This window comes from Elephas maximus, chromosome 21 (assembly GCF_024166365.1).
Source record: "Elephas maximus indicus isolate mEleMax1 chromosome 21, mEleMax1 primary haplotype, whole genome shotgun sequence".
NCBI lineage: Eukaryota > Metazoa > Chordata > Mammalia > Proboscidea > Elephantidae > Elephas > Elephas maximus.
The window spans coordinates 32,894,033-32,908,527 of record NC_064839.1 but is presented as its reverse complement, the minus strand read 5'-3'; the positions used below and the strand labels follow the sequence as shown (position 1 = coordinate 32,908,527).

At 52.3% G+C, this 14,495-nt stretch overlaps 1 protein-coding gene across 1 annotated transcript in view; it reads right to left on the bottom strand.

The window, feature by feature from the left end:
* Positions 1-12,603, bottom strand: part of CDH5 (cadherin 5) — a 36,932-nt gene extending 24,329 nt beyond the window's left edge. Inside the window, exons 1-2 of the mRNA XM_049864709.1 lie at positions 12,492-12,603; positions 1,923-2,147 (exon numbers count right to left, since the gene is read on the bottom strand). Of these exons, the coding sequence (XP_049720666.1) occupies positions 1,923-2,129 (207 nt within the window). The 5' untranslated portion in view covers positions 2,130-2,147; positions 12,492-12,603. The remainder of the gene's footprint in view (positions 1-1,922; positions 2,148-12,491) is intronic.
* Positions 12,604-14,495: the final 1,892 nt, after the last annotated feature.

The following is a 14,495-nucleotide window of genomic DNA, read 5'->3' as shown; positions in this document are numbered from 1 at the left end:
GTGCTTTTGTTATTATATTAGATAATCCATTGTTGAAAGCTGGGCCTGACAACATTGCCCTTCCTTGTTCTTCTAAGAATTTTATGGTTTTAGTTTGTACATTTAGGTCCTTAATCCAGTTTGAATTTGTTTTCGTGTGTGGTATGAGCCATGGATCCTGTTTCATTTTTCTGCATGTGGAAATTCAATTTTCCTAGCACCATTTATTGAAGAGACTCTTCTTTTCCCATCAAATGGACTTAGCACCCTTGTTACAAATAGATGCGTGGGTCTATTTCTGGACTGTCAGTTATATTCCATTGGTCTATGTTTTAATTACTGTAGCGGTATACTATGTTTTAAAATCAGAAAGTGTGAGTCCTCCTACTTTGTTCTTCTCTTTCAATATTGTTTTAGCTATTTGGGGCCTCTTGCCATTCAATATAAAGTTGAGGATTGGTTTTTCTATTTCTGCCAAGAAGGATGTTGGAATTTTAATCGAGATTGTGTTGAATCTATAGATCGCTTTGGGTAGTACTGACAATTAATATTAAGTCTTCCAATCCATGAATATCTTTCCATTTATTTAAGTTTTTTAAATCTCTTTCAGCAGTATTTTATAGTTTTTATTATACAAGGACTTAGGAAATTTTGACATCAATAACAGTTTGACGCAGTAAGACAGTTTGATAGTCACTCAGATTAGCTCCAAGTTCTAGGAAGGTGGGCTTGGGGTGGACAAGTTTAAAGGGGGATAAAATTAGGGTTAGAGCCTTAGGCACTGGCCTGAAGGTCAGGCTTGGGTCAGTAGCTTGTTGTGGGCTTTCTGGAATCTGGGGAACCGTGTAGGGTCACAGGGAACCAGAGAGAGATCATCTGAGAGAAAGGGGTTTTTGAAGAGTTTAGAGGCCTAGAGCAAGAATAGGCAAACTATGGCCTGGATAATTAGCTTTGTCACCAGCACAATTGTGTAGGAGGTTTCCTGGGCTTTACCTACTGTATGGGGCTTACTGTATCTCTGACAGCTCTGGATGGAAAAACCTAATGGCAGCCTTTACTGCTTCTGTCTCAAGTCCTCAACTCCCAGGCCAGGCTTGTCTCCTTAGCCTATGCAAGGGGTAACCCTTCTACTAGCAATATCTAGTCAACAGACGAAGGTCTAGGAGAAAATGAACCACGGTGTTCACCATCACTACCACCATCACCACTATCACCACCATCACCTCCATGATCACCATCACCATCACCATCACCATCATCACACCCATCACCACCATCACTACTCCCATCACCATCACCACCACCACCTCCATGATCACCATCACTATCACCATCATCACACCCATGACCACCATCACTACTCCCATCACCATCACCACCACCACCACCACCTCCATGATCACCATCACCATCACCATCACCATCATCACACCCATCACCACCATCACTACTCCCATCACCATCACCACCACCACCTCCATGATCACCATCACTATCACTATCATCACACCCATGACCACCATCACTACTCCCATCCCACCACCTCCATGATCACCATCACTATCACCATCATCACACACATGACCACCATCACTACTCCCATCACTATCACCACCACCACCACCACATCCATCACTACCACCACCATTACCACCTTTATGATCACCATCACCAACCACACCCGTGACTACCATCAACACCACTACCATCACCACCATCATCACCACTGCCTTCCCCTTTTTTATCACAACCACCACCACCTCCACCTCCACCATCGCATCTACCGTCATCATCATCTCAAGCATTATTACCACCACCCCACAACCATCATCTCCACTCTTACCACCACTGTCTTTACCATTATTATCACCACCAGCATCGTTACCACTGTCACTATGGGCTGGCTGCCGGGAACCTCTCTTGCTCTGGATCTTGAGCCTTACCTTGCCCACATGATGGGGGAGCAGGGAGGTTTTCTCTTCATCAATATGCATCTCGTTCCAAATCCAGTCTCTCTTCTGGCGCCGGTGGGAGGGCAGCATGCTGCGGGTATCTAGCTGGGTGGGGTTAGCACCTGTGGCTGCTATAGCTGCTGCCAGCAGGCCCAGGCAAGTGCCCAACATGGCAGCCAGCATCCTGAGCGTCTGCATCTTCCCAGAGAGACAGACCTGGGAAAGAGGAGAGACACCATCAACGGACAGGGGTCACTACCCTAGGGTATGGATGGCTCCCAGTGAGAACCGAAACTCCTTTATCTGTTCACCCCTTCATCCTTCATTCTCTGCTGATACCAGCAGGACCAGACCCTGCCACTGTCCCCAAGTAACTTCCAGTCCGGAGTGGGGGAAAGACAGAGACAGAAACAATTCCAACCTGGTGCTGTCACATGTGCTCAGATGGAGGCAAGCACAGTGGATCTGGGAGCACAGAGAAGGGGCCTGGCTCATCTCGGGGCTTTAGGAAGGTTTTCTAGAGGAGGAGACGATGCTGATGCTGATGGTAGCTCTCAGAGCCCCGTGCAGTAGGCCCTCAGGTTATCCTTATTTTGCAGATGAGAAAACCAAGGCACAGAGAAATTAAGTTCACACCGAAGTACTTGGTAGGGCTGAGAATGGAACCCAAGTCTGACTGACTTCAAAGACTAATGTTTATTTAGTGCTTATTGTTTGCCTGGAAACCCTGGTGGCAGAGTGGCTAAGTACTATGGATCCTGATCAAAAGGACGGCAGTTGGAATCCACCAGGAGCTCCTTGGAAACCCTATGGGGCAGTTCTACTCTGTCCTATAGGGTGGCTGTGAGTTGGAATCGACTTGATGGCAATGGGTTTGGTTTGGTTTTGGATTGTTTGCCTGACACCATATCAAGCACTTTACATGTGTTTTCTCATTTATTCTACCCAATAGCCCTCAAGGTGGGTATAAGTGGAATCCTCATTTTGTAGATGAGCTGTGGAATGGAGACATTCAGTAATGTTCCTGGGATCACACAGCCTGCAAGGAGCAGAGCCAGGAATTCTGAGTCTGTCTGGCCCCCAAGTTCATGCTGTTTCCTACTGTCTTCCTTGCCCTAGCAGCTGCCATGAGGTGGGACTTAAAAGGGTCCCTTTGAACACATATGCCCCCTGTAGCCAGCCTGAGAGTCCTTGTGGCAGCTTTCTTTTGATGCTCAGAACCCAGATGTCTTAAGCCAGAGGGTCAGGCCCTCACCCCAGAGTCACCAGATGTGATCAGTTTAGGAGCTGTCACAGGGCAGCGGTGGCACCTACAGCTGCCAGCAGGCCTAGGCAGGTGCTCAACATGGTGACCAGTAATACGAGCACCTGCATTTTTCCAGGAGGGCTGGGGTAAAGGGGTGAGAGTCGGGGCTCACAGGACTAGCTACATAATTTGTGGGGCCCAGTGCAAAAGGAAAACACGGACCCTTGTCAAATGTTATTAAGACGTTCAAGATGGAGACAGCAGAGCATGAAACCAAGCATGAGGACCTTCTCAGCTTAGAACCCTGTGCAACTGAACAGACTGTGTGCCTTTGGAGCCAGACCTGAGGGGTCAGCCTGGGCCAGGAGCTGGGGCCTCCCAGTGACCAGGGCCAGCTTCATCCTGACCCCATCAACTCATGCATCCTGGGTCCCTGTGTCACTGACCTGTGGCTCCTGGGATGGGGCAGGAGAAGAAGGCAGGTGGATGTGAGTGGGAACCAGGCTTGTGCCTGCAGGACAGAGGCACCCATGGGGCACTGGATGGGGACTCCGCCCCCAGCTGTCTCCCTGTCACCCTGAGGAGAAGGCTGGATCTCTGCACATTACAGGCATTTCTAAACTCTGGTAACATTTCCCCTGAGCCACTGGCGCCCATGGCCTCAGTGACGGCTGACCTTAGCATTCAGGTCCCCACCCTCCAGACTGGCCCTGGCCCAGGAGGAAGTAGGACCTTAGGGGTGGGTGGGGAAGAAATGCTGGAGCAGGCCCCCAGAATGAAGGTGCCATGTGCCTGGGGGGAGACCCTTTCTCCTCTGGGCCTCAGTTTCATCAGTCATAAAAGAGGGGTCAAGTTGGAAGCTATCTGGAGCCCTTTGAGATAGAATGTAGGAAGGGCAGGCGTTCCAGTCCTGAGGAGGACAGCGATGGACAAAGGCTTGGAGCAGGGAATGTGGGGCGGGGGGTGGTGTCAGGAGTCCTGGTCTGAAAGCTGGTCCTGACTCAGGGGATGTGGCAGGCATGACCGCTGACCTAGCCTTGCTGTGCCAGGGTCCTGTGGGCCATTTCCTTCTTTTCCCTGAAAGGAATTGTAAGTCTGGGCCCTTTCTTCCTCCCTCAAGTAAGAAGTGACCAAAAAAAAAAACCAAACAGAAGTGAAACTGAGAAAGAGGGAGGGAACATTCTTAGGCTTCTGGGGCAGAAGGTTGAGCACCTGCTGTATGCCTTCCTCCATGCTGGGCATCTGGGTGCAGTAGTAAGCGAGGTGGCAGACAGGATCATGCCCTCAGGGAGTGCACACTATTGTGAGAACAGTAGGAAAACGTGAACGAGGAAAAATGTCAGCTAGTGATCAGAGATTCTCAAGGAACAATAAGGGTGTGTGTGACAGAGTGAGAGGGTATCTGGCTGAGACTTTGAGGAAAGGGAAGACCTCTCTGAGCGGATGACATTTAAGTCAACATATGAATAATATGAAGAGTCGGCCCTAAGAATGCCAGGGGAAGGAAGGGTATGCCAGGCAGAAGCACCAGCAGGTGCAAAGGCCCTGAGGTGGAAAAATGGCTAGTGAGTTTGAGGAACCAAAAGGAGGCTTCTGAGTCAGATAGAAATAAGCCAGGGAGAGTGGGGTATAAGAAGAGGTGGCCAAGTTGGTGTGGTGGGCTGAATTATGGCCCCCCCAAAATGTCATGTCCTAATCCTCACACTCCGTAACTACATTACCTTAAATGGTAAAAGGGAATTTGCAGATGTGATTAATTAAAGGATCTTGTGATGGGAAGATTATCCTGGACTATGCAGGTGGGCCCAAGGTCATCACAGGGGTCCTTGTAAGAGGGAGGCAGGAGGATCAGAGGCAGAAAAAAGGAGATGTGTTGACAGAAGAGGAGGTTGAAGTGATGTTCACATTCACACACAATAATAAACTGTTCTCAGTGCCTGCCTTTCAGATATACTTTCTCTTTTAATTCCCACACGGTTCCCAGGATGTAGAAATTACCACCCCCATTTCACAGATGAAGAAGCTGAGGCCCAGAGACTCATAAGTGATGAATCTGGAACCCTCATCATCTACCTTTCTCTAAATTCTGGGCTCCGTCTACACCCAGTCTCAGAGGGTCCTTTCTGTGTATTTTTGCCTTTTGTGTTAGAAATTTGGCCACCAAAATGGGGGCCAAGCAAAAATGATTTTGCTGGACAATCGTTCCTCTTCCTTCTACTGATGGAGAGGAAGTCGGGGCCTGCAGGATTTGCTATAGCCACAGTGGGAAAGAGAATTCCCCTTGGCAGCAGCTTCTGGAGGCGTGGTCAGAGTCACAGCTGGGCAAGCTTATTGTCACCCTTTTCCTTTTAACAAGTCGGAGTCATGTCTCTTGGTTACTTTCACCTAGTTTTTGAGGAGACTTTGTTGTTGCTGGGTGGATTTGGGCCCCACAGAAGCCCAGAGGGCCTGAGGACTTTGGGAGTGATTCCTGTGCCCAGAACCCCCCAGCTGAGCAGCCTGGGAAATTGCCTGACAGCCGTGGTGAGCTGAGGGGTCACACTGGCAACTCAGATGTGCATGTGGGGCATACAGAACCCAGGCGCCTGCTCATGTTCCTGTCACCCAGGATCCAGGACGATGCTGCTTTCCTTGGAGCCACGTGAGAGGCATTTGGTGCAACTCAAAATGGATTTGAGGGTAAGGGAAGGCCCTCTGTGCCTTCGATCAGTCTGAGTAGGTCCTGGGGGCTCCAAATCAGAGGACAGAGTGGGTGACCCAACGCCCTTAGCAGGTAGCATGGAGCTTAGGATAAGGGGCAGGAAGCCTCTGAGAACCCTGGGATGGCGGAGGTCACCCCTGCCACATGGGAGGTGAGGACCTTGGAGAGTTCCCAGGGTCGGGGGCTGTGTGTCTACAGTGGGTGGGGCTGTTGGGGTTGGAACCTGGATACTGGGCCAAGACTGAAGGTTGAGGGGTGGATCCAAAGGCTGAGCCAACAAGCACCCTGGGGACAGAATCCAGGTCCTATGCCTGTGTCTGCTTCTCCCCAGTTAGCTGTGGGTCTCAGTGGTGCTTAGTGAGTAGCCACCACTCACAAGATGGAGGCTCCCCACACCAGTCAGGCTCCATTACACCCTCCTGGCCTTTGCAATTTCTGTTCTCTCTCCTTTGCCTGAAAATGCGACTTATCTTTCAAGCTTTAGGTCACATGTCACCACTTCTCTGAAGCCCTCTTTGGAGTCCCTGGGATCATGCAATCACTCAACAAATGTTTATTTAGCGCCTATTTTTTTTTTTTATGTGCCGTGGGAGGAGCCTGGTGGTGCAGTGGTTAAGAGCTCAGCTGCTAACCAAATGGTCGGAAGTTCAAATCTACCAGGTGCTCCTTGGAAACTCTATAGGGCAGTTTTTGTCCTACAGAGTCACTATGAATCAGAATTGACTTGACAGCAATGGGTTTTTCATTTTTTTATGTGCCCTGGTGGCACAACAGTTAAGTGTTCGGCCGCTACCCTAAAAATCGGCAGTTCAAACCTACTCATCGACTCCATGAGAGAAAGACCTGGAGATCTGCTTTCATTAAGATTGCTGCCAAGAAAACTCTGTGGGGAAGTTCTACTTTGTCACGTAGGGTCACCATGAGTCAGAAGCGACTTGAAGGCATACAACAACAACAATGTCGCAGGCACTGAACTACAAATGGTGAGCAAACACCAGCTCCACCCCCATGGGGGAGATGGACATTAATCACATGATAAAATGTTGTTGTTGTTAGCTGCCATTGAATTGGTCCCCAACTCATGGTGACCCCATACACAACAGAATGAAATGCTGCCCAGTCCTGTGCCATTGCCATGATTGGTTGTGGAGGGAATGGGAAACTGGAAGAGGGGATAGAGGGGGAGAGGACACTGGTTGGTCTGGGGGTCCCAGTCCCAGGGGGAGTCTTGCTTCTCTTGATGACCCACTATTTGTGGGCTCCCATCTGTTTCTGAGGTTTGGCCTTGAAGGGGCTGAGAGGTCTGCTCAGCTCTGTGTCCTTTAGATTACAACGTCAAAAAGCGGGGCTGGGGACACAGAGGGGAAAGAAGGGAGGAGAGGGAGGGACTGAAGCTATTCCTTTTGGGGGCTCCCTGGAACCCACTGGCTTTGTAGCTAATAGGCCCTAGGAAGCCTGAACCCATGCCCCCGGGTTGGTCCTGCCCCCCGCCACTGAGCTGCCCCCTACTTGGCCTGACCAGAGCCCTGCTCAGCCCTTGGGCCTCAGAGCCAAATCTGAGCTCTGAGGAGTTGTTGAGCAGGCTGGAAGGCCCTAGGGGGAACAGAGGAAGGCTCCAGATATGCGATATACACACCATATCCTCAGACTACGTAGACACACTACCCCTCCAACACGTCTACACGAGTGCACACAGCTGCCCTCCTGAGCTGGCACCGTGGGCCCGCCCAGCACCCCACCTTCAGCTGAGATCTGGCAGCTGAGCCCTGCTCCACGGAAAGTCCCAGAGGGTGGGTGGATAGGATGCTCTGTCCCAGCCCAGTCTCCTGCTGGCTCTGGACTCTGGCCAGAGGCCTCAGGTCAGGGACGAGGGACCGCTAGTGGGAGGAGGAGATAGCCCAGAACACACAGGTGTGCCTGCAGGTGGGGCATGAGCTTTGGTCTGCCTCCCTGGGTGGCCCTGGGCAGCTCTCCCACTACTGGCCCACCCCCACCAGTTCCAGCCTCAGTCCAGGCCAGGGACTGACCCCAATGACCCCCACACTCCTTTAGGGACTCCCGAATTGTCTGCCATGAGCCCCAGATTTACAGCTGGGCCCTGGCAGCCACAGACCCTGGGAGGAAGGGTGAGGCCCTGGGAGCCAGAAGATGGGGGTGTTGGGGGCAGGACTGAGCAGCTCTGAACTGCCCCTTGGTATTTTCTCCCGGTTTGTGGCTGTTAGGCCCTGGGTCCTGCTCCTGTGTGTCTCAGGCCTTATTCCCTCCATTGGGGTTCTGCCAACAGCCTCCTTCTCTTGACTCCCCACTGACAGCCCCTTCTTGGCTCCCCAAATCTGCAGGGTGAAGTCTAGCTCCTGAACTAGCATTCAAGGCCCAGCACGGTGTGCCCCCTGACCACCCCTCCAGCTCCTCTCTTCTCCACCTCCCTGTCCCTTCCAGACGCGGGGGGAGATAGCAGTTTCTGGAGTACACAGTGCTTTTCCTCTCAAGAGCAGGCTTTTTGAACAGGCTGTTCCCTCTACCTGGAATAACCTTCCTTGCATTCCCTGGGTGAATGCTTAAAGAAAAAGAAAAAAAAACCCATTGCCATTGAGTTGATTCTGACTCATGGCGACCCCTTGTGTTACAGAGTAAAACTGTGTTCCATAGGGTTTTCAATGACTGTGCTCTTTTAGAAGTAGATCACCAGGCCTTTTTTTCCAAGGTGCCTCTGGATGGATTAGAACCACCAAACTTTTGGTTAGTAGCTGAACACTTAACTATTGACACCACCCAGGGACTCCTGGGTGAACGCTTATTTCTTTTCAAACGCCGGGACACCTTCTTCATGAGGTCTTCTGACTGACTCCAGCCCCAGCACAGCCTCTGCCTTTCTCGCCTGACTGTCTGGCTTCCTTCTGTCTTGTGTCCCCCAAGTCGCCACTCTGTTCCAGTATCCAGAAGCATAAACTCAAGGTCCCAGAGCTTAGAGTTTCGATGTCCCTATTGCTGCCTGTCAGCCTGGGCTTGGTGTCTAGTTCTGATTTTGCCACTGGTTCCCTCCTTACCCACAGGATTTAGGAACAAATCTGCATACTTTGCAGACAACACCTTGGGTGTCCAGAGCAGGTGTAATAGTTGTTATAAGGCAAAGAAGCTCCTCTTTGTCCCCAGATAGCTCCTCTAATGGCCCATTGCATTGTAGGACACACTGCCATTAGGATTTGGATCTTCTGGGAACAATGAGATTATCTTTCTTAAGGGCTCTGATAAACATGCATGTACCCCTGTGCGGGGAATCTCTTAAGGTGAGGGTGGCAAAACAGAGCTCGTGGATACCAGTTACCACTTCTCACCCATGGCAGACATCACTAGTCAATCACAGTGTTTATTCCCACTGGACTTGAACTCAGCCCCAGAATCCTTCTCAACATAAGCTTTGAGGTCGATACTATCAATTCACCAGACTTGGTTTGCAATTTGAAACGAATTTGAGCTGGGGTTCTCTGGACCCCAGGGGGTCATCCAGTCTATACCCCTGTTCAAGGAAAGAACACTTACCCTGGGAAGTCTTTTCCAGCCTCCTCTGGGGCTTCCTGACCTTGAATCTGTCAGGGGAGCCTACTTTGCCTGCTGTACTCCCTGCAGGACTAGGGGACAATGGGGACAGCAAAACATATCTCACACACCTGCCTATTCATGAACTGTGTGACCACAGGCCCATCTCTTGCCCTCTCTGAGCCCCAGATGCCTCATCTGTAAAGAAGGCAACCACAGCTGCCTCCGTGGACAGGACATTTAAAGGAGATCCTGGGTGGGAATCCAGGCATGCAGTAGGTCCTCAGTAAGTGTGTGGCCGTCTCCACCTTCCGTCTCCCCATCCCCTGCAGCCTGGGAGCTGTGGGCTCCACTGGTGGACTTACACCCAGCCCCATTTCCTGATTCTGCCCTGGGCCCACCTCCTCCTTCCCTCTATTCCTCTCCAGAAGGAAATCTCATTCACCGCCTGCCTGGCCCTCCCCCGACCCTTCTGTAGGCCCACTTCCCTCTCCTTCTAGTATCTGCACCTGCCAGGACCTGACCATTCCCACCAAGGCCCGAGGCAGACAGTCTAGGGGTTTCTGAGTGACCTTAAGGACAATTGCCCTAGAGAGATTGGAAGACTAAGACTCAGAAAGCAGAGGGGCTCACAGCACCTAGGGTTCCTGCTCTTCCTCCAGCAAGCCTTCTGTGATTTCTCTACCCAACCCCAGCTTGGCCCTGGTTCAAGGCAGGTTTTCACTATCTCCCCAGCCAGAAGCCAAGCTTCCGAGTGCAGGGCCTGTCTGCTAGAACATTACTTCCCTAGGAGTATCAGGCCATTGGCTTGTCCTTGTGCCGAGTCTGTCACTCAAACTGTCAGGGTCATTCCTCTTGGTCTTCCCCTCTCTGAACTTCACTATGGAGTGTGGCATGGGCTGTGGGGTCAGAAGGGGCTGGGTCTCACTCATATCCTGCTTCCACCTCATAATAGCCATGTGACCTCAGACTGGCTGCTCAGCTGCTCTTGGCCTCGGTTGTCCCACCTGTCAAATGGGAGTATCTGTAGCAGCTGCAGAACTGCTGAGGGGCTGCAGAGAGGTGATGGGTGTAGCAGGGATGGGTCCATGTTAGGTGAAGGGCCTGAGATTTTTCCTGGGCTGGTGGCTATTGTGCCCACTGTGTGTCCCCAAGGCAGCAACAGAGCTGTGAGTCATTCGACTTGGGAGAAAATCAGTGTGGCCCCCTCTGGCTTCCTGCTTTCATGTCCGGCCCTTGTTCAGCTGCACAATTGCTTCAGACGGGTGGCTTAACCCCTTCAAGGCCAGTAGACCCTCCCCCCCAGTAAGCCAGAATAGGTGGGGCTGCCTGGGGGTTCAGCAGCTCTTGGACTCTCGGAGGGTCATCTGCTGCCCTGCAGACTGGGGCCCACAGGCAGGCTGGACACAGGCCAGATAGGGGAAACAGGGCTCCCCGCTGCCTACGGGTGAACCAAAGCTACTGTGCTGGTACTCATATCACCGGCCCTCCTGCCCCTTCTGCCGCTCCCTGTATAAAGCCCTCCGGCTGCACCAGCCTGTCTAGGTCCTCTGCCTTGCATCCCCAGGATGCCCTTTGTGTCCCGTTAGAATCCTATCTGCCACCACACAGGGCAGAGGTCCTGCCCTCTCACCTCCACTGGGGTCAAGCACAGTGCCCAGAAGTTTGCAGGTGCCGACAAGTGCTCCCCAAAGCAATAACTGACTTGGTGCCCCCTCACTTCCACCCACTCCCTCTTACTTGGGGGGCTCCTGAACCATCCATGATGGGGCCTGGGTTCAGTCTAGTGGCCTCGAACTGTGCTCAGGCGCTCAAATGTTCGTGACATTCACAGTCACGGTCAGCCCTGGGGTTGCAGGGAAATCAGCCACAATTCCTGAAGGATCTCCCTACTTGGAGCCATTCCCAGTGCCAGATGTGGACACCACTCACCTCATTTAATGGGCTCATGAAAAGACTTTTCCTCCATTTTACAGATGAGAAGACAGAGATAAGAAGCCATGTGGTGCTGCATCAGATCTCCCACCAGCTCTTACGGAACTCCTCCAAATCTCAGTTGTTGCCACAGAGAAATGGAGAAAGACTATCCCTACCTTGTGGTGCTGTTGATAATGGTAAAATAAGAAGCCCCATTGCCTAAGAAGTTTCTATGCGCGGAACTCCAGGTCTCACAATGAATTGCAAAAATATTTGCTATCCCCATTGTTCAGACAAGCAAACTGAGGTTGCCACTGGTGAGTAAGTTTCCAAGCTCACATAGGGAGTGAGCGGTAGAGCCAGGGCCTGAACCCAGGATGGCTGGCTCCAAGCTGAGCTCTGCCCCAGACCGCCTGTTCTCCAGGCTGTCCCAGGGGGCTGCCCTCAGATGTAAGGACCCTGGGTCCTTCCTGTCCAGCCTGTGGGTGTGTGGGTGTTGGGGGACAAAGGATAGGCCATTTTCCTGACCACAGCTCCACAGTGCATAGGGAATTCCCATAGACAGCACCCCACGTGCCCAGAGCTGAGGTTAGGCCTCAGTGTGCCTATCCTGAAACTGGGGCTTTGGCTGACAGAGAGGGCACAAGGCTCAGAGCTCCTTTCTGGCCTCCTTCCCTGAATTTCAACACAGAGCTCAGCTGTGGTTGGGGTGATGTCAGGCCTCGATGAATCTGCTCCCATGGGGTAAGGGGCACTGAGGGGGAGCCAAGGCGTGGGTGCCAATCCTCTGCCCTTGGTGTGCTGGGTGATTTGGAAAGAATCTTGCCCTCTCTGAGACTGGCACAGACGGAAACCAGTGGGCCTCTGAGGCTCGGTGGGCCCTGGGGTTACACTGAGCTGGAGAGTCCATTTGTGGGACAGTCGAGCTCTCACCTTCTCACCCAGCCTGAGAACCCCTGTTTCTGCCCTGCGACAGCACCTCTGAGTGTACTTTCCCCAACTACGCTGAGCAGGGGGAGGCCCATTCTACACCACAGGAGCAGTTCTCCCTTGGGAGCCTGACACGGCCATTCTAGAGATGGGGAAGCTGACGACCCTCCCTTCTTGGGCATATGGCGGTGGGTCTGAGGTACAATGGGGTGTGGGGACCCTCACTCACCGTGCCTGTGGGCTTCTGTTCCGTCACGCTCTCTGTCCAGGGCTGAATGTGGTGTGGAGCTCTGTGCAGCTCGGCTGTCTGACTCTGGGGCAGGGGGAGCCACACCCAGCCAGCAAGGGAGGCCTGGCTGCCGCCCCTTCAGGTTTTCCTGTTATTGTTCCTTTGTGAGGGCCGGGCCGATTGCAGATAGGCAGGTCCCGAGGTGGGCGGCCACCTCGCCCAGATAGGCTGTCCACATGGAGGCCTAACTCTGGACCTGGCTGAACTCGAACCCTGACTCCAGACCTCATCCCTGGGCCCCTGAGCTCAATATCTCAAGGGCCTAGTCCGTGGGGGCCCCTGGACCTACACCACCCATTGTAACCCTGAATGAAAATGTTATTACCCACATTTTACAACCCAGGAAACTGATGCCCAACAAGTTTAAGGCACTTATTCACCTAGCAAAGCAGCCCTGGTGGTGCAACGGTTAAGCACTCTGCTGCTAACTGAAAGATTGGGGTTTGAACACACCAGTGGCTCCATGGGGGAAAGACCTGGTGATCTGCTTCCGCAGATGACAGCCAAGAAAACCCTATGGGGAAGTTCTACTTGTCACACGGGGTCACTATGGGTTGGAATCGACTCAATGGCACCTAAAAACAGCCACAACAACATTCAATTAGCAGGGCTGTAGCAAAGCCAGAAATCAAGCCTCAGTCCACCTGGCCCCCCGTGACCCTGTGATATACTGGGGTGCTTGGGGAGCAGATTTATAGGTGATGGGGAGGACGGAGGGACCCTGGGGGTGGGTTGGGTGGGGAGAGGGGAAACAGCCATTCTTGGCTTAAGGGGACCAGATGAGCTTCTCCCTAGTGGGTGTGGGCGTGAGGGGGTTCCAGCTCTAAGGAGCCAGTCTGAATTGTGGGATTTGGTTGGGTATCAAAATATCGGGCAGGGATCCAGGTGTCCTGCCTCTGTTTTTGTTGTGATGGTTAACCAGTCGTGTCCTTCCTTGAGCCTCAGTTTCCTCATCTGTAAAATGGGGATAATCATAGCCTTAACCTCACAAGGCTGTTGAGGTAAAGAAAAGTCAGTGAGGTGCTTGGAAGATAGTGGAGCAAAAGGTGGGCCCAGAACCTGTGACAGTCAAGAAGCTGGGAAGGGAGGTTCAGATTCTGTCACTCATGGGGGTCACCTGGGGAGCTTTCAAAAACTATCGATACCTGGGCCTCACCCCAGACCAGCAGATCTGGGATCCCCCAGGGCAGGGCCTGGGAGTCTGTCCTTTACATAGTTGCCCTTGTTTTTCCATGGATGAATGGTTGGGAAGTCCATTATACAGCTAGGCAAACAGAGGTCCCAGAAAGGGAGGGCCTTGCCCAAGGACACTCACTAAGTTCGTGGACACCTGTATGGAGGTGGAGAATGGGGTGGAAGAATATATATATATATATATTTATTTGGTGGAGGATAAGGATTTCTCTGTTTGGGCAGGCTAGGGTTGAGATGCCAATTAGAACCCAAGTGGAAACATCGAGTTGGCCATGGCACAGCCTGGACATGACTTCTGGAAGCCATGAACTAACAGCTGGCTCCTGGGGCCACGGGAGTGGACAAGCTGACAGGGAGAGAGGCCCCCAGGCCTCAGACAGCAGATCTGTTAGAAGAGGAGGGTCCAGCGAGGAAGGGGGGAAAGCAGGAGAGGGCAGGGCCATAGGGGCCAAGCAAGAAGAGAGAATGTGGTCTGCTTGGGCCCAGGGAGGGCCAAGCCTTGACCAGTGGCTTTGGAAGAGGCCATCCATGACTTTGACCAGAGCAGCTGAATGGAGAGGAGCAAGTAAGGGAGCCTGGGGAGGGAATTCGTGAGGGGCGTGTGGCAGTAGAGGTGACAGCTCCTTCCCAAGCCTTGTAGTGAACGGGAGCGGAGAAATGGGAGGGTTTTTTTGTCTTTAAGCTGATGGCCAAGGCAGCATGTTTGTGTGTTCAGAGCACATCCAGCCATGGGAAGACAGATGATGCTGG